The 22,252-nt window shown below is 43.2% G+C and overlaps 1 protein-coding gene across 1 annotated transcript in view; it reads left to right on the top strand.

The window, feature by feature from the left end:
* Window positions 1-22,252, top strand: part of LOC146763004 (transcription factor RFX3-like) — a 293,397-nt gene that overhangs the window by 164,454 nt on the left and 106,691 nt on the right. The window contains exon 5 of the mRNA XM_085571343.1: window positions 9,848-9,922. Coding sequence (XP_085427469.1) covers window positions 9,848-9,922 — 75 coding nt within the window. The remainder of the gene's footprint in view (window positions 1-9,847; window positions 9,923-22,252) is intronic.

Below are 22,252 nucleotides of genomic sequence, written 5' to 3'. Positions count from 1 at the left end.
CCTCGTGGAGGATACCCTCTGTTGCAATGTGACCACCACCGTTCCCCACACACCTTACAGATATAGCATACAAAAGGATAGCAATTACAATTTTGATTTTTACACTTTAACACTGGAATTACTAATTAGTCCACTATCTAAGTAATATAAGTCTGATGTGTATTCAATCTGATAAGAGTCCATTAGTTTCTCTGTAACTTCAATTTCAGGTTCCCGGGAGGACTGGTTACTTGCCACACAGTGTTGTTAACTGGTCCTTTTACTCGACTGGCATGTGTCCATCCTCTTTCTGCAGTCCGAATTGCAGTTTCTGTAGTGAGTAACACAAGATAAGGACCTTCCCATTGTGGGGTTAGTGTAGATTCTTTCCAGGATTTTATTAACACATAGTCTCCTGGGTATATTTTATGTATTTTTAAATCTAAAGGGGGTCTTTGCGTAATGATTCCTTTTTCCCAAAGTTCATTGCGGCGTTTCATTAAGGCAATAATATATGAGGTTATTTTATAGTCCTTCAACCGGGGGTGGTCTCGGGGTTCCTCCAAATCATATGGCATGTGGGGTCCCCTATCAGAATCTATTGTTTTTACTATCCCATATCTAGGGATTATTTCTTCTAATAATATTCTGACCACTGTCTGAACAGTAGTCCGAGTAGTGGGGTAAGCTTCTACAAAATGGGTGAGATGATCTACTATTACTAACAAATATTTATATCTACCCACTTTAGGCAATTCAGTGAAGTCTATTTGTATTTTGGCAAAAGGCCTGTGAGCTAATTCCCTTCCTCCCATGGGCCTTTCCCTAAGATGTTTTCTGTTTACTTTTTGACAGATCAGACAATCTCCCACTACTCTTTTAGCCAAATCATAGATTCCAATACTCATATATTTAGTGGCAAATTGATCTACTAATGCTTGAGTTCCCCAATGAGTCTGGTCATGCAATCTTTGCAAAATTTCTGAGGCCTTGCTTTTAGGTAAAACAGTTCTCCCATCTGGGAGCTTCCATTGCCCTTCAGACCCCTCCTCAATTCCCATCTTTTGTAATTTTTCCTTTTCTTGAGTGGTAAAACTATATATTTGCCATTTTTCTTTGGGGGAGTCCACAGATACAGTGTCGCTCTGCCCCATGTCCCCCCGAGTTCGTAGGGCTGCTTTCTTAGCTTCTTGGTCAGCTAAATTATTTCCCCTGTTTCCAAAGTCCAATCCTCTCTGGTGTCCCCTTAAGTGGACCACAGCAATTTGAGCCGGGCCCCTTAAGGCATTTAAAACTTGGACAATTAGCTCTTGATGAATTAGATCTTTTCCCTGTGAGTTTATAAGTCCCCTCTCTTCCCAAATTTTCCAAATGTGTGCACTATCCCATATGCATATTTAGAGTCTGTGTATATTGTTCCAATTTTTCCTTTTAATAACCTTAAAGCCCTGAGTACTGCATATAATTCACAAGCTTGTGCAGACCAGGAGTTACTTAGTGGTCCGGATTCAATTACCTTTAAATCTTTTTATGGATTTGCAACTACTGGAAACCGGGCCAAAGTCCTCTTATTTATTTCTCTTAAATCGTGCACCAATCTGTAGGACCCATCCGACTTCTTTACAGGCAGGATGGGAGTATTGAAGGGAGACATACAGGGCTCTAAAAGCCCTTTTTCCAATAACCTATCTATTTCAGGTTTTAGTCTTAATTTTTCCTCCCTAGGGATAGGGTATTGTTTTATTCTTACAGGTTTGCCAGGATTACTTATTTCCGCTGAGAAAGGCTTAATCTGCAATTTCCCCACCGTTTCTGGGGTATACCACACCTCAGGATTAATTTTCTTTTCATCCTCCACCCTTAAAGGGCAGAGCTTTATCTGTAATTCTTTATTTACAACTTCTAAATTAATACCCAATTCTATTATCAGATCTCTCCCTAATAAATTGTAATCTGCTTCAGGTACCAGTAGTAAAGAACCTATACCAAATTTGGAATCAGTTTCTACCATCACATCCTTGATAACAGATACCTCAAAGGGCTCTCCTTTTGCCCCAATTACATGTACAGTGTCAGATGACTTTTTACATCCAAGCGGCAAGGCTTGCACCGTGGATCTTTCAGCCCCGGTATCCACTAAAAATTCCATCTCTTGTTGTTGGGGTCCCACTTTAAGCTTTACCAAGGGCTCCTTATGATGTTTCTTCCCCAACAAATAGAGCCCTTGACACCCCTAATCTTCCTTAAAGGCCTTCTCATCCGCTATCCGTTGTCTGCATCCCCTCTTCATATGTCCCTTCTTTCCACAGTAGAAGCAGACAATTTCACGACCTCTTTCTTTTCCTTCCCTAGAAATATAACTCTGCTCCCAATTCTCCCTTTTTTCTACATTCCTTGCACGGAAATTAGGGTTAGGCCCTTCCTGCACAACTACAGCCATAATCCTTGCCTGTCTCTTGAAATTCTCATCCTCCCTTCTCACAAAAACCTTCTGCGCTTCCCTCAAGAGCTCCTCTAATCCTCTAGTCTGCCATCCGTCCAACTTTTCTAGTTTCCTCCTAATATCTATCCATGCATTTGCCACAAACTGCATTTTCAACACCGCCTCTCCCTCCTGGGTATCAGGGTCTATCCCAGAATACAAGCGGAAGGCTTTCCTTAAGCGCTCTAACCATTCCGTGGGATCCTCATCTTTTTTTTGTTGTAATCCAAAAGCCTTCTTCACATTCTGCCCCCGCGGAACTGATTGTTTTATTCCCTGAATGATGATGTTTCGCAAATCACCCATGTGAGTGCGATGCAAGGGATCCTGGTTATTCCACTGGGGATTTTGTAGGGGCCACTTTATATCTGCTAAGGGTCCTTGGTGGTGTTCATCATCCCATATCCTCATACCCGTTTCCCTTATCATCCTCCTTTCCTCTGCCGTGAACAAAATCCTTAGTATTGACTGTAACTCCTCCCATGTGTACACATTGGGCCCCAAAAATTGGTCCAACCGTTCTGCCACTCCTAGAGGATCGTCCAACAAATGTCCCATTTCCTTCTTAAAGTCCCTGACTTGCCCAGAGTCTAAAGGCACAGTTACATAGGCAACCCCTGCTATTTGGGGTGGCTGACCTTCCTGTCCCGCTTGGGGATTCGGGATCATACCAATGCTTTGTTCTCTTAGGGGAAACATCCCCAATTCCTGTTCCTTTTTCCTAGTCTGACTTCTAGTTACCCTACGATTGTTTTCCCTTGTTCCTCCACTCTCTGCCTCATCATCAGAGTCTGAAGGAGCCGTGGGGACCCCGGGGCCAACCGGGTCCGCAGGCAGCTGGGGATATATATTTTGACTAGCAGGGGGTGGGAGTGGAGGAATATATGGAGGAGGAACGTAGGGGGGCATATTATCTTCCTCCTTGTTTTTCTTGTTCTTTTCCCTGGCTGATAAGGCAAATAGTTTTGTCCTTGTCTCCCCAACTGTCCACAGGGAAGCATATTTGCTCTCTTCTGAATCAAAGGCTTCCTTTGAGTTAACATATATATTTAGAGCCTGACAAATCCAATCCTCAAAGGACCCGAATACCGGCCAATACAAATGGTCTCCCCTAATTTGTTTTCCCCCCCACACTTCCATACAATAATGTATCATTTTAACTTTGTCTTTCCCTTTTCTAGATGGGAAAGCATCCCAATTAATTATCATCAAACCCAAGGGGCTTGGGAATCTGGGGAAGCTTAGCATGGGTCCCCTCTCCCATGGGACCAGAGGGCTTGCTTTTCCTCTGTCCCATCTTCTGGAGTGCACTCAATTTCTCACACACGTGCTCCCCTGGTTCGTGGCCCAGCCCCTCGCGGGGAATGGAAAACGCACTAATACAGAGTCCGAACTCACTTGGTCTCCACGAGACCTCTCACACACAGCACTCCGGGAAAACCACCCCAAACCGAGCGGGAAACCGGCCTATACTCACGCGTCCTGCGTCTTCGCTTGGTTCTTCGTACACAAAGTTTACAGGGGTAACCGGTTCTCCTTTGCCCGTTACTCAATTTAGGTTCGTCGGTGGAGAGTGATCAGAAAGCCTGGGGCAGCCGGGCCGCCATAAGGGCGGGGCGCCTCCCGATCATCCCGTAGCGACTGATCTACTTCTCCATCCGAGTCACGGCACCAAATTGTTATAAATTGTGACACGGCAATTTGAAGTGTCTTAATCCAATAAAGCAATTTTATTGAAAATAGCAAGCGAGTAAGGCAGGCAAAGCACAGCGCTGGGCGGCCGGGGAGTCTCCTGCTCCACCAACGGCGCGCAAAAATGTTCTGTCCCAACCTTCCTTTTATCCCCCCCCTTCTCCTTGCAGGCGTGACTCTCCAGATGTAGTCTGAGTCTGGTCGTTGTGATAGCTTCTAAGTCTCTTCTTTTGAGATACAGCAAGCAGACCAGATACACACACCCAGGACTCTAATCTCAACCTCCTTATCACCTTGTAAGCAAATAAGCATTTCAAAGACACACCAGTACATTCTTATGCAAACCAAGGTAATCGAGCATATCACAGTGAACAAATGATCTTCCACTTATCTCAGTTCCCAATTTTTATCCTTGACCGGGGGTGAGTCGCACGGGACCCTTTTTAGTTCCCTCTGACAGCACCTTTTTAGAATTTGGGCAACAAATTGAGTGGGTTTGTTAGTATGGAAACAAAAGTTTCCTGATGCACTCCTTTGGTGTATATTTTTTACCAGTCCTCAGACTCGAAACAAATCTACTGATTTTTCAATTTTCTTGATTTTAACACAATTTCTGTTCAGACCCCAGTTGGCAGCCTCCCCCGTTGGCAATGGACCTGCCACCGTTCTTGGCAAATTTTACATGCAAAGCACTTAAAAGGGCAACAATCACAATCTACCTTATTACAAATTATCAAATAATCATTAAAATAATTACTAACACATATGAAAGGATAATAATTATAATCTACCTTATTATAAACTACTAAATAATTACTAATAAGTAGGTAATTATATCCCTTTTTGTTCTCTTTTGCGATCGACTTAAATGATGTACACAGAGTTCATAGATTTTTCTTAATGGTAACCTTCAAATTCCTAGGCTGGCTGTCTACTTTCCACTGGTCATCCGTGGTGGCCGGACTTTTAACTCGACTGGCATGTGTCCACTCTTTCTCGGTCGTCCGTATCTCAGTTCTTGTGGTCTTCTTTCTTCTCAGATTTTACTAAAAGTATGAACTACTTTATAGGCATATTTAGAATTAGTAAAAATAGTCCCACTTTTTCCTTTCAATAAATTTAGAGCTTTAAGCACAGCATATAATTTGCATGCTTGGGCTGACCAGCTGAGGCTAAGGGGACTAGATTCTACTGTCTTAAATGTTTTCTCATCTATTATAGTATAACCGGATTTTTTTTCTCTTTTTTTTTTTTTTTTTTTTTTTTTCCCAGAACTTGAGAGAACTTGTCTACATATAATTGAGACCCTTCTTTTAGTTTTTCTTCCTCAAGATCTGGCCTTATTTTTGTTTGTTCCTTTATCTGTTGGAGGTAATCATGTGTTAGTTCTGTAATTGGTTCTTTATATTAAAAAAACTGGGCTGGGTTTTTCAGGCCCATTGTTTCTTAACTTAGGAGAGGAGACTAGGATGCCTTCATACTTTAGGAATCTGGCATCCGTTATCTATTTGTCGGCCTTCTGTTGCAAAACTCCATGAATGTTATAGGGAGATAAGATTTTTAGCTCACTTCTAAAGGTTATCTTCCCAGCTTCCTATACCAGGAGAGCAGCGGCCACTATTGCCTGTAAGCATGTGGGTCACCCCCAGCTAACAGGATCTAGGAGTTTGGAGAGAGGTATGCCATTGGTTTTTTCTTTTTTGTTTCTTTGGGTGTTTTTTTTGGTTTTTGTTTGTTTGTTTGTTTGTTTGTTTGTTTGTTGGTTTTTGGGTTTTTTTTTCCCAGCCCAATCCTGAGCTAATACACTATATGCTACTTCCTCATTTACATTAATAAATAAGTAAAATGATCTCTTCAAATCTGGAATGCTAAGGACTGGAGCATTGACTAGTTCAGTTTTTAATGCCTCTAATTGATCTTCATCATTGGTGCTCCATTTCAATAACCCATCATTAGTTAATTTTTCATATAAAAATTTAACTTTTCTACTAAAATTTTTAATCCATTGTAAAATGGGGGTATTAAAAGGGGACATACATGGTTCTAAAAGTTTTTGTTTTGTTTTGTTTTTTTTAAAGCCTTTCTATTTCTGGTTTCAGTCCTTGCCTCCCCTTCTTAGATATAGGATATTGCCTAATTCTGACAGGTATCTCCGGGTTCCTAATAGTTACTTCAAAGGGTTCAATATTTAATTTTCCTACACTATCAGGGGTGTACCAAACCTCTGGATTAATCTTTTTCTCATCCTCAGCCTGGAGAGGACACAATTTTACTGTCAGTTCTCCCTTATTAATCCCTATCCCTATTTCTAATTCAATCATTAAATCCCTTCCCAGTAAATTATAATCTGCTTCTGGTACTAATAAAAACGACCCAATTCCTAATTTGGAGTTACTTTCTAAGCGTACATCCTTGATTACAGGTACTCCAAAGCGTTTCCCTTTGGTCCCGATTACCTGTATTATTTCAGATGAAATCTTGCACCCTTGGGGAAGGGTCCGGACAGTTAATCTTTCTGCCCCTGAGTCCACAAGGAACTCATATTCTTGCTGCTGGGGACCTGTTTTTAATTTTACCAGGGGCTCTGTTCTTTCTCTTGTCCCCAGCAGATAGAGCCCCTGACACCCCTAATCTTCCTTAAACTGCTCTTCATCAGCCATCCTTTGTCGGCATTCTCGCTTCATATGTCCCTTTTTCCCACAGTAAAAGCAAACAATCCTATCTCCTCCACCTTGTCTTCCTTCATGCACCTGTTGACCAACTCCCCTCAAACCTCCTGGGTGACCACCACCCCTTCTTTGGGGAGATTGCCTCTGTCCTTCCCTTACAGCTGCTAACATAATCTTAGACTGCTTCTTGTAGTTCTCATCCTCCCTCCTAACATAAACCTTCTGAGCCTCCCGCAGTAACTCATCCAGCCCCCTTGCTTGCCACCCTTCTAACTTTTCCAACTTCTTTCAAATATCCACCCACGAGTTTACCACAAAATGAACTTTCAACAGTGTCTCTCCTTCAGGAGTGTTAGGGTCCACTCCTGAATATAACTGAAAGGCTTTTCTCAGCCTCTCCAACCACTCAGTTGGATCTTCATCCTTCTTTTGTTGTTCCTTGAATGCCTTTTGTACATTCTATCCATGAGGGACAGCCTTCCTTATTCCCTGTATTATTATATTTCGCAAATCGCCCATATGGGTATGGTGTAACGGGTCTTGATTATTCCACTGGGGATTCTATAGGGGCCATTTAATATCTGCTAATGGTCCCTGTTGATGTTCATCATCCCAGATTCTCATGCCCGTTTCCCTAATCATTCTCCTTTCTTCTGCAGAAAACAAAATCCCTAACATGGATTGCATCTCCTCTTATTTGTTTCCCCCTCCAAACTTCCATGCAGTAATGAGCCATTTTTACTTTATCTTTTCCCTTCCTAGAAGGAAAGGCATTCCAATATTTAATCATTAAGCCCAATGGACTATCCTCTGAAATATGGGGAAGTTTTACAGGGATTCCCCCACCCATGGGTTCAGCAGACTTGCTTTTCCTCTGACCCATCTTCTGGAGTGCCTTCTAACACACATACACTTGCTTCCTTCAATTTGTGGCCCAGTCCGTTGCCGGATATGGGAACTGCACTACTATGAGGTCCGCACTTGCTTGGGGAGTCCAAGCTGCTGGCTCCCCTCTCATACACCACACTCGTCACACTCCAGGATCCCTGACCCCCGACCAGGCAGTCCCATTCTCCCAGAACAGGCCTCCTCCGGATACCAGGTCCTTCGGAAAATACTTACACCATTCGGTGTCTTTGCCCGGGGCTTCGTGGACAAAGATTAAGGGGGTCGCCGGCAGTTCCTTGCTTGCTATCAGATTTTAGGTTCGTCGGTCGGAGTCCGGGGAGGAGTGTCCCCGTAAGGCCACTGTTAAAGCAAAGGCGGTGGGGTGCCTCCTTAGGAGACCTCCTCTCCTGGTGTTCTGATCCGAGTCACAGCACCAAATTTGTTATAAATTGAGGCGAATAATTTGATTCAGCCTTTTAAGATCAATTAATGATTTTATTAATCACAGCAAGCGATAGCAAGCAAACAGCGCTGGGTGCAGCTGGGGAGACTGTGTTCTGCCAAAAGCTGACAACCTTCCTTCTCTTCAGTCCCTTTTTATCCAGCAACAATTGGTTTCACAAGTGGGCGTGATGGGTCTCCTTCTGCTGTGGTTATCAGTTCCAGCAAGTCCTGCAAGATCTTTCACAATCTTTGTTTGCGGTTACCAGCCTTGCCCAAGCCTGCAAATTCTATACCCCGACCCCCACCCTTTTCCTCTACCCTAATTTTACACTCTTGATGAACAAACAAGTCAATGCAGTTTTTCACAGGAGTAATGCTACTGTATAATTAGTGGTTTATAATACTTTTTCCTTTAAATTGTTATTTTGAACCTGTTATTATAGATAAAAAATTGATCCAGCCAAATTAAAAATAAAAATTGAATTTATTTAGCAATTGAAATCTATCTGAGCCAGCCACAAAGAAAAGGACAGTGCTGAGCCTGAGATCAGTGCTGGGTGAGACACAGGTCTGACCGTTACAGCAGAGGGTCCCTTATGTTTCACACCACCCATTCTGTGTGAGCAATTTTTATACGGTTTATTTTGCTCGAGACCAGGATTTTGGCAATCAGCCTTTTCTTTCCATTCAAAGTCCCACATATTCATAAAATCTCTTTTCTCTGTGCTGAGTTGAACAATTCGGTGTCCAGGAAGCAATGTACAACCTTGATGGAGTTATGGGAACATAGTATTTAGATGTATCCTTTCCAGTGGTTCCAGTGATTCCAATCTTAGGTTGTTGTCAGGATGATCATCGCTCCAGAGTTCTTGTATCACCTTGAGAAACTACCCATCTCCTGACGGGCTACGTGTATTAACTTGTAAATGAGGTCTTATCAGAGACAGTTTCAACATATGTGAGGCAAACCCCCTATTACCGACTCATATGCTTTTTTAATAATATAAAACATTACATACATATCATTCTACAGGCACTAATTATCTATATTGCACATAACAAACCCATCTGATTTTTTATTTTCTTTTAAGGATGGATCTTGCTGTCTGTGTAAGCCTCCAATTTTTGTTTACTTTGAGAGCTCTGGATATTCAAAGAATGCTCTAACAGGCTGTAGGGGGTGATATCCTGTACAATGAAGCTAATGGCAGAAAACCTACTGAATGATTGAGATTTTACTGCATGGTTCCAGAGAGCAGAAATTTTACTTCTTATTCACACTCAAAGTGTGCATAGTTCTTTCTCAAATACTTAGAGGAAGAAACACTGAGGCATTTCTAAAGATTTTATTCTGGAGGCTTTTTTTTATTCAAAACACTGGTTGTTCAGTAATTTTTACTGTTTGCAATGTAGTTTACTAGCAAATCTGCTTCTCTTATTTCATGAGTAGGAAGGAAGGTAAATTGGACTTTGAAAGTGGAATCCTGCCATATATATGCAAGCAAAATGACACCCTGACATCACTAGGAGGTTTGCCTTCAAGAGGACTTCAGGCTGAGGCCTTAAAGTAGAAAATATTCCTTAGCTCTGACCAAACTAGATATTTCTATTGAACACAAGGGAATCTATAAGAATTTTTCTGACTAGTCTTTTATGCTGTCTTGAGTCATTTTCTAATGGCATCTATTATCAGATTGAGATGGCGATTGAGACACTTCAAAAGTCTGATGGTCTTTCTACTCACAGAAGCTCTCTTCTCAACAGCCATGTAAGTTGCTTTCATGAAAGCTAATCTCTATCTTGTTCTGCATGCTTAGCCTGCCTCTAAATATTTATTTTAATTTATTGATATTTTTTACTTGTGATCTTTCCATTTTAGTTGCTTGTAATCTACATCTTATGTCGCTATATTTTGTCAGGCTAAGTGTCATGACACTGTAGAGTGCATTTCTTTTCTAGGTTCTGTATTGTGTTAACACAACTTAACATATTTGTCTATTTTGCAGGTCCCAATGTAAATGTAAAAATAATAACCAAATAAACCTTAAGCAGTCTGGTTTTGACATTCAAAAATATTTTTCTATAATTTGTGTACCTGATATAATAATTTAAGAGGAGGCAAAGGGGGAAAGAAGTAGTGCACACATTTTGGATAAAAATATACTTTAAATTCCTTTTCAAATATTTCTATTATTCTGAATAAGTTTAGTATAACAATTCTGTAGATCCATCTCATGAGATTTAAAAATTAAAGCAATCTGTTAGTGTCTAATATGTTTTCTTCTTCTGCCTTTTGCTCTGTTCTGTCTTTACAAATCCTGTAGTTCGGAATTTTCCATAATAAAACGCTGAAGATGTTTGCATAAAAAGATGGTTGCAAATATAGTAGTAAAGCCATTAAATATAACTTTTACGTAAAGGAGTAAGGCTCAAAATTTAATTTTCAGTTTGTTTTTAAATAGTGATAGTCTTTCTTGAAATGTTGTGTAAGCAAAATGTTTTTTCTTCAGCTGGTATAGTTTTGTATTTTTAATTGCTGCTAAATTGCTATATATACTGCATCCTTTTTGCTTCTCAGCCTTACTAACATAAACTTACATATTTTTTCAGATTCTTGTATTTCTTTACCACAGAAAAGTAAATATTGATTGTAATATGAATGTATGAGTATATTGGGTAGTCTATACACTTATTTTGATTTGTTGACATTTCCCTCCCCCCCCCAAGAATGTGGTAATATGGAGGTGAATACCAAAATTTTTTTGTAAAAGTTTATCAGCGTGGTAGAAAAAGACAGCCAGTACAATTTCTTGGAAGAGAATTTAGTTTTCTTATAAAATGCTAAAATTAGGTAAAGGAAATTGAATTCTGTTAAATGTGAAGAAAGAGATTTAGATGATGTTAAGACAACCTAGAAACATGCTAAAATTATTTTAGTATCATAATTAAATAGTTGATAATTTTTTTTGCAAAATGCCAAAAATATGTATTAAAACTTAGATATACAAAGAATTGCTAAATGTGCCTTGAATTCTGAAATCCAGAATCTTCAAAATGAAAACAATAAGAATTAAATAACAAGCTTTTCTACATCAGAAAACTGCATTCCTCTGTTTCCTGTGTAATGTACTAGTTAAAAGATCATGGAACAGATCCTCCTGGAAGAGGAGGAACCATGGAACACAGGGAGGTTATTAGAGACAGCCAATGTGGCTTCAGCAAGGACAAATCATGCCTAACTAACTAGTGGCCTTGCACAATGGAGCGACTGATTTGGTGGACAAAGGGAGAGATATGGATGTCACCTATCTAGACATCTGTAAGGCCTTCAATACGGCCCCCTACACCATTCCTGCTGCTAAATTTGAGAGAGATTGGTTTGATGGCTAGTCTCTTAGATGAATAAGAAACTGGCTGGATGGCTGCATCCAAAGCATTACAGCAAACAACTCAATGTCCAAACAAGGATCAGTAATGAGTTGTATCCCTCAAAGGCCTGTACTAGGACCATTGCCATTTAATAACTTCATCAATGGCTTAGATAGTGGGATAGAGTGGGTCTAAGTAAGGCCACTAAAATGATGAGAGGGCTGGAACACCTCTCCTATGGAGAAAAGCAGAGAGAGTTGAGGTTTTTCCATCCTGGAGAAGGCTCCATGGAGACCTTATTGCAGCCTTTCTGTACTTAAAGGGGGCTTATAAGAAAGATGGAGAGAGACTTTTTTTACCAGGGCCTGTAGTGACAGCAAAAAGAGCAATGGTTTTAAACTGGAAGAGGATTGTCATGGTTTGACACTGGCACAATGCCAGTGCCCTTATGAAAATGCAATTTTTTTAATTGAATGCTGTGAAATGCAATTGAGAACAGAGCAAAGCAGGCTTAAGCTTAATAACAGGAAAAAATCTTTATTAAGCTACTACCATAAAAGAAAAAAGAAACTGAAAAAAAATTATATAAAGATTAAAATGAAAATTTTGCAAAGCATTCCTCTTCTTACTACCCAACTCTAACAAACTACAGTGAGACACAATTTGGACTTTAATCAGGTTTTTACCTCCTAGATAATTGATATTTAGTTTATTGAGGGAGAAAGGAGTTTCTCTTGTACTACAGACCCCATAAGAAATACAGTTGTTACATCATGTGTTTCTATGTCACACATGGCACCGCCCGGAGAAAAAGTTTGCTATGGTGACCCTTCTCCTTTCTATGTACAGTGTTTTTATTACTAATGCATGGATGGACAGCCTGCTTTTAGGATTTTTTTTTTTAAGGATGCCCTGCCAAGAGGGGAAAAAATAACAGTTCAGGTTTTCATTATTTTGGGACTACAGCCCCCCCCCCCCCCCCCACCATTTTCCCCTGGGGCCAAGGGTCTAAGAACAGAGATTTTTTTTCTCTTCTTTTTCTTTAAGGACAGGGGGCACTACTACAAACCCCCTAACTTTTTTTTGTTTGCTCTATTTTTGTCTTTTCTTAGCTAAAGCAAGTTTTTTTAGCTCACTGGCATCTTCTTAAAATACAGTCTCTCTTAGAAGAGAAGATTGGTTTAGTTTATGGCTACTAAAGAAAAAGTTTAGCTGAAAACCACTTTATTATTTATTTTTATTTAGAATTTTTTTAATATCCCAGGGTATAAGCTGTTTCTCTTTTTCTTTTTTAAACTGAAAAAAAAAATTATAAAGTTTTCATTTCTTAAAGAAGAGTTAAAAGTCCCAACTCCCAGAGATAGCTCAATGCCTAGATTCTTTAACTCTTACAGGCAGCTAGGCACCTTACGACCTTCCCCCACTCTTCTCCTTCCCTGCAGTGAATTGCTAACAAAACCACCGCTGTCTCTCTCTCTCTCTCTCTCTCTCTCTCTCTCTCTCAACTCTAGGGAAGAAAATGAAAACATCTCAGATTTCTTCACCCTTCCATCTGCAGGGAGTTCCAGTCTCCTCCACCCTTCAGCCTACCTCAGTCAGGCCACATAGCTTTTCCCCTCCCCCACCCAGCTCGTCGCTGGGCAACAGAGAGTCCTGCACTGCACGCTGACCAAAACCAAAGAGAGCGAGTTCTCTTAAAAATTCTGCTTTTAACCCCTCTGTATTCTCAGAAGTGTGTCTACTTTCAATAAGTCAATATCTAAATTGACCTCTTCCTTCCAAAAAAAATTCTTTTTCTGTGTCAAACTACAACAGGATAGATTTAAACTGAACATAAGGAAGGAAATTCTTTACAGTAAGGGTGGTGAGACATGGGAACAATCAGGTTGCACAGAGAAGTTGTGGCTGCCCTGTCTCTGGAAGTGTTCATGGTCAGGTTGGATGGGCCTTTGTGCAACCTGACTGTCTTGGTTCGACAAGACAGGAGTCTGTGGAAGAGGGCAAAGCCTCCTGTGCAATGGAGAACGGCAAACCCCCCTCCCTCTGAATTACCAGGATCTTTAAATTAAAAGGCTCTCAGGCAAAGATGTGGGAATGGGAGTAACAATTCTTTACTAGGAGAAAACTAGACAACAACTTAAAAAGGCAAATGCAATCGGTACAAACAAAACCAGTGAAAAAAGTCCAGAACCTGAGGAGTCGGGGTGCCAGTATCAGTTCTGCTGGGACAATTCCTCCCCTTGCAATGGTTGATGAGTTGCAGCTGCAGTGGTGATCTTTAGAAGGGTACAGTTTTCCTCTGAAGATCTGGTGGCAGTGGGGCCGGTCTTCCTCTGTGCCGGGGTTGCCTCTGAGCTCCGCTGCTGTCGCCTCAGCGCGCGCCGGCTGCTTCGCTGCGAGTGCCGCCGAAGAGAGAGAGAGAGAGAGCTGCTTCTCTGGGAATCCCGCAAAGAGAGAGAGAGAGAGAGAGCTGCTTCTCTGGGAATCCCGCGAAGGGAGAGCGAGCTGCTTCTCTCGGAGTCCCGCCCAGAGAGCTGCCTCCTCTCCCCAAAAAGCTACCCCTTTAAACAACAATAGAGTGCTTGGCTTCCCCCCTCTGAGTGGGACCCCTCACGGTGTTACATTTACCAGCCCTGCATTGAATCAGTCAATGGTGTATAAACAAACCATTGCCTCTACGGGGCAAACCATTGTCTCTGAGAGAGATAACAAAAACCTGTCCAAACGGTTTGCCTTCAACAGATGGCAAATGGAATACAAGCTTATCTTACAACCCAGGACATTATCCACCCCTTATTCTATTTCCATCTGCACACCATGAAATCTTACACCCAGTTCTCTCTTAAGACCAAGTTTCCCTGTGGTACACAGCGGGTCTCCCCATCTTTCTGCATTACCCACCAAGTGTAACCAGGTCCTTGAGCAAAGACAATCCCACGAATGGGTTGGTCTTTGCCTGAGGTGGGATTAATCCAAACAGTTTTCCCTAAAATACCTTTCATATGTACTACAGGGACCTTATCTCCATCTACTGCGTGTAAGGGTTCTGACTGAGCAGGGCCAGCTCGATTGACAGACCCCCGGGTGTTGACCATCCAGGTTGCTTTTGCCAGGTTAATTTCCCAGTTTCTAAATGTTCCCCCACCAAGTGCCTTCAGGGTAGTCTTAAGGAGTCCGTTGCACCGTTCAACTTTGCCGGCAGCTGGAGCATGATAGGGAATATGATATATCCATTCGATACCATGTTCTCTGGCCCAGGTGTTGATAAGGCTGTTCTTGAAATGGGTACCGTTGTCAGACTCAATTCTCTCAGGGGTGCCGTGTCTCCACAGGACTTGCTTTTCCAAGCCTAAGATGGTGTTCCGGGCAGTGGCATGAGGTACAGGGAAAGTCTCCAGCCATCCAGTGGTGGCTTCCACCATGGTCAGCACGTAGCGCTTGCCTTGGCGTGTCTGGGGCAGTGTGATGTAGTCAATCTGCCAGGCCTCCCCATACTTGTACTTGGACCACCGCCCACCATACCATAGGGGCTTCACTCTCTTGGCCTGTTTGATGGCAGCACACGTCTCACAGTCATGGATAACCTGGGAAACACTGTCCATGGTTAGATCCACCCCTCGGTCTCGTGCCCACTTGTAGGTGGCATCTCTGCCCTGATGACCTGAGGCATCATGAGCCCATCGAGCCAGGAACAACTCCCCCTTATGGTGCCAATCTAAGTCTATCTTTGACACCTCTATTTTTGCTGCCTGATCTACCTGCTCATTGTTTCGGTGCTCCTCATTAGCCCGACTTTTGGGGACATGGGCATCTACATGACGGACTTTCACCGTTAGCTTTTCCACCCGAGAGGCAATGTCTTTCCATATATCAGCAGCCCAGATTGGCTTTCCTCTATGTTGCCAGTTGGCCTTCCTCCACCTTCCCAGCCAGCCCCACAGAGCATTGGCTACCATCCATGAATCAGTATAAAGGTAGAGCTTTGGCCACTTCTCCCTTTCAGCAATGTCCAGAGCCAGCTGAACGGCCTTGAGTTTGGCGAGTTGGCTCGATCCACCTTCTCCTTCGGTAGCTTGTGCAACTTGGCATGTGGGGCTCCATACGGCTGCTTTCCACTTCCGGTTCATCCCTACGATGCGACAGGAACCGTCAGTGAAAAGAGCGTAGCAGGTCTCCTCTGCTGGTAGTTGGTTGTATGGTGGAGCTTCTTCAGCCCTTGCCACTTGTACCTGCTCCTCATCATCAGTGAGACCAAAGTTTTCACCTTCTGGCCAGTTCGTAATTATCTCCAAAATCCCAGGGTGATTCAGGTTTCCAATACGGGCGCGTTGAGTGATGAGGGCAATCCATTTGCTCCATGTGGCATCAGTGGCATGGTGGGTAGAGGGAACCTTTCCTTTAAACATCCACCCCAGCACCGGTAGTCGGGGTGCCAGGAGGAGTTGTGTTTCTGTGCCAATTACCTCCGAGGCGGCTTGAACTCCTTCAAAGGCAGCCAAGATTTCCTTCTCTGTGGGAGTGTAGTTGGCTTCAGACCCTCTGTAACTTCGGCTCCAGAATCCCAGTGGTCGGCCTCGAGTCTCCCCAGGCACTTTCTGCCAAAGGCTCCAGGACAACCCATGGTTCCCGGCTGCAGAGTAGAGCACATTCTTGACCTCTGGTCCCGTTCTGACTGGGCCAAGGGCTACAGCATGAGCGATCTCCTGCTTGATGTGGGTGAAGGCTTGTTGCTGCTCAGGGCCCCAGTGGAAATCATTCTTCTTTCGGGTAACCAGATAAAGAGGGCGCACAATCTGGCTATACTCAGGAATGTGCATTCTCCAGAAACCTATGGCACCCAGGAAAGCTTGTGTTTCCTTTTTGCTGGTTGGTGGGGACATAGCTGTGATCTTGTTGATGACCTCAGTGGGAATCTGGCGCCGTCCATCTTGCCATTTCACTCCCAGGAACTGGATCTCTCGGGCAGGTCCCTTGACTTTGCTCTTCTTGATGGCAAAGCCAGCTTCTAGTAGTATCTGGATGATCCTCTCACCTTTCTCAAACACTTCTGCCGCTGTGCTCCCCCACACAATGATGTCATCAATGTATTGCAGGTGTTCTGGAGCCTCACCCTTTTCTAGTGCAGCCTGGATCAGTCCATGGCAGATGGTGGGGCTGTGTTTCCACCCCTGGGGCAGTCGGTTCCAGGTGTACTGCACGCCCCTCCAGGTGAAAGCGAACTGAGGCCTGCATTCTGCTGCCAGAGGAATGGAGAAAAACGCATTAGCAATATCAATGGTGGCATACCACTTTGCTGCCTTGGACTCCAGCTCGTACTGGAGTTCCAGCATGTCCGGCACAGCAGCGCTCAGTCACTTCATTTAAGCCACGATAGTCCACAGTCAATCTCCATTCTTTGTCAGATTTGCGCACAGGCCAGATGGGGCTGTTGAAGGGTGAGTGGGTTTTGCTGACCACCCCTTGGCTCTCCAGCTCCCGAATCATTTTGTGGATGGGGATCACGGCATCTCGATCCGTCCGATACTGCCGGCGGTGCACTGTCGAGGTCGCAATTGGCACGCGTTGTTCTTCCACCCTTAGGAGTCCTACTGCAGAGGGGTTTTCTGACAGTCCAGGCAAGGTGTTCAATTGCTTAATGTCTTCTGCCTCTACAGCGGCTATTCCAAAAGCCCACCTGAGTCCCTTTGGGTCTTTGTAATATCCGTTCCGGAGGAAGTCTATGCCTAGGATACACGGAGCATCTGGGCCAGTCACTATAGGATGTTTCTTCCACTCCTTCCCAGTCAGGCTCACCTCGGCTTCCACCAGAGTCAATTGTTGTGATCCCCCTGTCACACCAGCAATGGAAACAGGCTCTGCCCCCACATGTCCCGATGGTATCAGAGTACACTGTGCACCAGTATCAACTAAAGCATCATATTTTTGTGGCTCTGATGTGCCAGGCCATCGGATCCACACTGTCCAGAAGATCCGGTTTTCCCGTGCCTCTCCCTGGCTAGAGACAGGGCCCCTCTAACACTGGTTATCATTCCTTTCCTGGGCATACATACTAGAGGTCCCTTCAAGGGGGTCTGACAGATCGTACCCACAAGCTTGGTCACGGGAGGTTGAGGCTACCTTCACTTTGGTGGAACTCCCCCGGTTAGAGTTTCCCTCCTTAAGTTGATGGACCCGTGCTGCCAGGACAGAAGTGGGTTTCCCATCCCACCTCCCCATGTCTTCCCCATGGTCACGCAGGAAGAACCACAGATTAGCCCTTGGGGTGTACCCTCTCTCTCTAGCTGGGGAATGTTGGGCGCTGATTCTGGGGCCTGTGACTCTCACGGGTGCTGTATTAACCTTCCTTATCTCCTCCCTCATCTCCTCTTTAAACTCCTTAATCACAGCTGAGATATGAGCCTGCATTGGGCCATTAATCATACTCTCATAATTCCTAAGTTTGTTGGCAACAGAACCTATTGTCTCCCGGTGGGCGTCAGCATTGATTGTTGCAATGAAGGTGGTGTATTGAGATGGCCCAAGATTTGCCAGACTCCACAGCATTTGTCCCGTACACCTGACCTTGTCAGGGTCATTATTGTGTCGTCCATCCCTCCCAAAGAGTACCTCCAATACTGCCACTTCCCTCAGCTGTTGGATCCCTTCCTCGAGGGTCTTCCAGCGCATTCTATGATGGTGGTCTTGCATTCTCTCTCTGTGGACAAACCTCTCCCTGACACTCATTAAGAGCCGCTCCCAGAGAGAAAGGGATCCTGGTTCCCTTACAAAAACCTGATTTATACCCGAGTCCTGGGTCAAGGGTCCCAAGTTCCTTGCCTCACCACCATCCAGCTGCACGCCTGTACCCATAAGATCCCAAACCCGGAGTAGCCAGGTAGCATAAGCCTCAAGCCCTCGTCGCACAATGTCTTTATGCAGATTACGAAGACTTTCGTACGTCAGGGACTCGGTGATGATAGCAATCTCTGGGTCCCCTGTGGGTTGTGAGGTTCCTCCATTCCTGTCCCTATCTGCAGGGTGCTCTGCTTTCACCTTAGACTTCCTTGTTTCTACCGGGGCCAGTGCTGCTGACCGTGACTGCCTTTGTGGTTCAGCTGGAACCTGGACAGTTGTAACATCTGTGGGTTCCACAGCTGTACTATTAGACTGTCCTTCCTCAAGGCAAAGGGCCGGTTTCTCACCAGCTGGGGAAATGCACTCCTTCAGCATCTCTCGTATCTCCTTAACCAGAACCCTCACCCAATCTGGGCGGTTCATTTCTGAGGTGGGCTGTGGGGCAGGGTCAGGCTCTGGAGCAGCAGCATCTCGAGTCTGTGGTGTAGGTGTGAGGGTAGTTATCCAGGTTAATCTTCCCTTATCTCTGAATGCTAAATATAACAGGACTATCAGCAACACCACCCATTGTATGGTATTATTAGCACTTAGAAAGGATCTTAACCCTTTAAGAACTGGTGGAGCAGACCCAAAAAGATGGTTAAAAGGTTGGGAGAAAGTTTCCCCAGGTGCTATTTCCTCGCAGTAGGTACCGTTATTAAAGTAACCCCAAAAACATACAGTTAACGTGTGATAGCTATGAATCCATGTACCTGCCTTCCAGAGGAAATTAAAGATCCATGAATTCCTCACCCAATTAACCCAGAAGCCAAACTTGATAACAGACACCGTAGCCTTAGTTATAGGACCCATTTTTAGATAAGGGTCTGCAAATGGGAAAAGTATAGCTACGATCACGTGCCACCCAAACCAAGGTAAACTAGACCACATTGTGATGCTGAAGATGTTTTTACACACAACAAAAAACCAAATAACTTTAGAACTGTTAATCCTTTTTCCCTCTCAATGCCCTCGGGCCCCACGTTGGGCGCCAATATCTGTCTTGGTTCGACAAGACAGGAGTCTGTGAAGGAGGGCAAAGCCTCCTGTGCAATGGAGAACGGCAAACCCCCCTCCCTCTGAATTACCAGGATCTTTAAATTAAAAGGCTCTCAGGCAAAGATGTGGGAATGGGAGTAACAATTCTTTACTAGGAGAAAACTAGACAACAATTTAAAAAGGCAAATGCAATCGGTACAAACAAAACCAGTGAAAAAAGTCCAGAACCTGAGGAGTCGGGGTGCCAGTATCAGTTCTGCTGGGACAATTGCTCCCCTTGCAATTGTTGATGAGTTGCAGCTGCAGTGGTGATCTTTAGAAGGGTACAGTTTTCCTCTGAAGATCTGGTGGCAGTGGGGCCGGTCTTCCTCTGTGCCGGAGTTGCCTCTGAGCTCCGCTGCCGTCGCGTCAGCGCGTGCCGGCTGCTTCGCTGCGAGTGCCGCCGAAGAGAGAGAGAGAGAGAGAGCTGCTTCTCTGGGAATCCCGCGAAGAGAGAGAGAGAGAGAGCTGCTTCTCTGGGAATCCCACGAAGGGAGAGCGAGCTGCTTCTCTCGGAGTCCCGCCCAGAGAGCTGCCTCCTCTCCCCAAAAAGCTACCCCTTTAAACAACAATAGAGTGCTTGGCTTCCCCCCTCTGGGTGGGACCCCTCACGGTGTTACATTTACCAGCCCTGCATTGAATCAGTCAATGGTGTATAAACAAACCATTGCCTCTACGGGGCAAACCATTGTCTCTGAGAGAGATAACAAGAACCTGTCCAACCGCTTTGCCTTCAACAGATGGCAAATGGAATACAAGCTTATCTTACAACCCAGGACACTGACCCTGTTGAAAATGTCCCTAATCACTGAAGAGGAATTGGACTTGATGACCTTTAAAGGTCCCTTCCAACCCAAACTATTCTATGATTTTATGAAAATATCTTTCTAATAAGGAGATTTGCATGTCTGTTATGGTTGTCTTATTCTGATGTTTCTTAACTGTTTTGAGGTATTTTGAAAACTCATGAAAGACAAATAGAGGATCTATTGTGGATTCTGTGGGGAAAAAAAGACCTCCAGGTGTCTTGCTGTAATAAATGCTCTTTCCTAGCCTCAGTCATTTTGGAAGAAATTAATGGAACCCAGATCAAACACTGGATATTTTCCCTTTCTTAGAAACTTTTATTGAATTATGACTCAAATAAGGGCAGAAAATATGGTTTTAATCCTATCTTCTTCCTTAAGGTGGCATTTTTTTGCCTTAATTAATACCTTGTGGAAGCCCCTGATTCCTTCCCCCTCAGGGAAATCCCCAGAGTCCTTTCTTGGAGAGACTTACCATAGAGTCTTTCCCCACCTGGGCAGACAGAAAGGTCTTCCTCATGGACTCTTGCTTAACAGTGATCCATCCCAGTTCCTTTCCCCATGTCCCAACTTCCCCTGGTTTCTCCTTTCCCTGTTTCCTCATTGGTTGGGGTATCCCTGGTGGCTGGCCTTATCTTCCCTGGAAGCCAATCCCCTTTGCCCTGTCCTTTGTACCGTCCCTGTACCCTCCCCTACTTAAACCTTGTGCAGAGCACATGGTTTGTCTTTTGTTTCTGGTTCTCCTTTGACTTGTTCAAATAAACCTCGCTGGAACTGACCATATAAAAGGCCCTACTGCCTCTCTTCACTGAGCTTGCTGTGGTGAGTGTGGGGTGTGAGGACTTGACTGCTTTGTCTGAATGCTTACCCAAGTGGCTTTTCCACAGGAGATGCTTACTGGGGAATATAGGTAGCAGCAACCACCATCTAAACCCCATGCTGCTACAATGCCTGTTTATTTTAACATTAAAAAAAAAAATCTTTTATTTTATTTCCTTTCCTGATTTCTTTCTGTATGTGATTGAGTTGACTAATTTATAATCTAGTGATTTTTAAATATTGGAGTTCCATTGAAGTCAATTTACCCATTCTGCATAAACCATTTCATGCCATTCCAATATTGTTAATATTATAAATCAACAAGTCAGTGGAGACATTTCAAGTTTAGAATTAGATTTCTGTAAATACAAAAATGTATTTAAGTCTGTTTGCAATAATGTTATAATGTCTGCAGATTATTTATTTTTTTTACATGGCATTCAGCTATTGACATTCTTCTTTGAAGGCTGTAACCTGCCAAATAATCATGTCAACTTTTTTTAATTGAAATATTTTCACCCTGGAGGAAATATCCTTACTTTGTACCTATCTTGGGTTTTGCTTTCCCATTGTTGGCTAACGCCAAGCTGTGGTTGAAAGAATATCTGTCAAATACAAATCATTAATAAAATGCACTGAAATGAATCCTAATAAATTATAATTAATCTGGGAAAAATCTAATACTATATTTAAAAGTTAAATTGAAAATAATTTGGGGGTTTTATCAGTAATTTTTTTCTTTGTGAGATAAAACAAATTGCTCATATTCCAAAAACTAATTGCTATAGCTTAAATTATATGTTTGAAGGTTATAATTAAGATAAAGTGAAATGGTTTTGATAATACACTCATGTTATGGTAAAAGTTTAAAATATTTTTTCCTAGGCTTTGTTTCAGAATCGTAAATGCTCAAGTTAATAAAAAATTGTGAATGTTAGGATTACATTTATACCTAAAAGTTGATATAAGTATGATGAACTGCACTTGTTAATGTTTATTTAAAGCACAACATTATCTACATCCATCTTGCAAACAGCTAGATCATGCTTTTCCTGCATCTTTACACAGAGCTCTTGTTTAAAATCCTAAGAGTGATAGTTCTGGTTATGTTTTCTGTAAGAAAGTAAACATGAAGATGTTATTTGAAAGGTCACGAGTAAATGTTTTCCTAATTTTTTTTTTCATTTTTCATG

This window comes from Lonchura striata, chromosome W (assembly GCF_050655825.1).
Source record: "Lonchura striata isolate lonStrDom1 chromosome W, ASM5065582v1, whole genome shotgun sequence".
NCBI classification, from domain to species: Eukaryota; Metazoa; Chordata; class Aves; order Passeriformes; family Estrildidae; genus Lonchura; species Lonchura striata.
The sequence above is the reverse complement of the archived record's forward strand: the minus strand, read 5'-3'. Positions and strand labels throughout refer to the sequence as shown.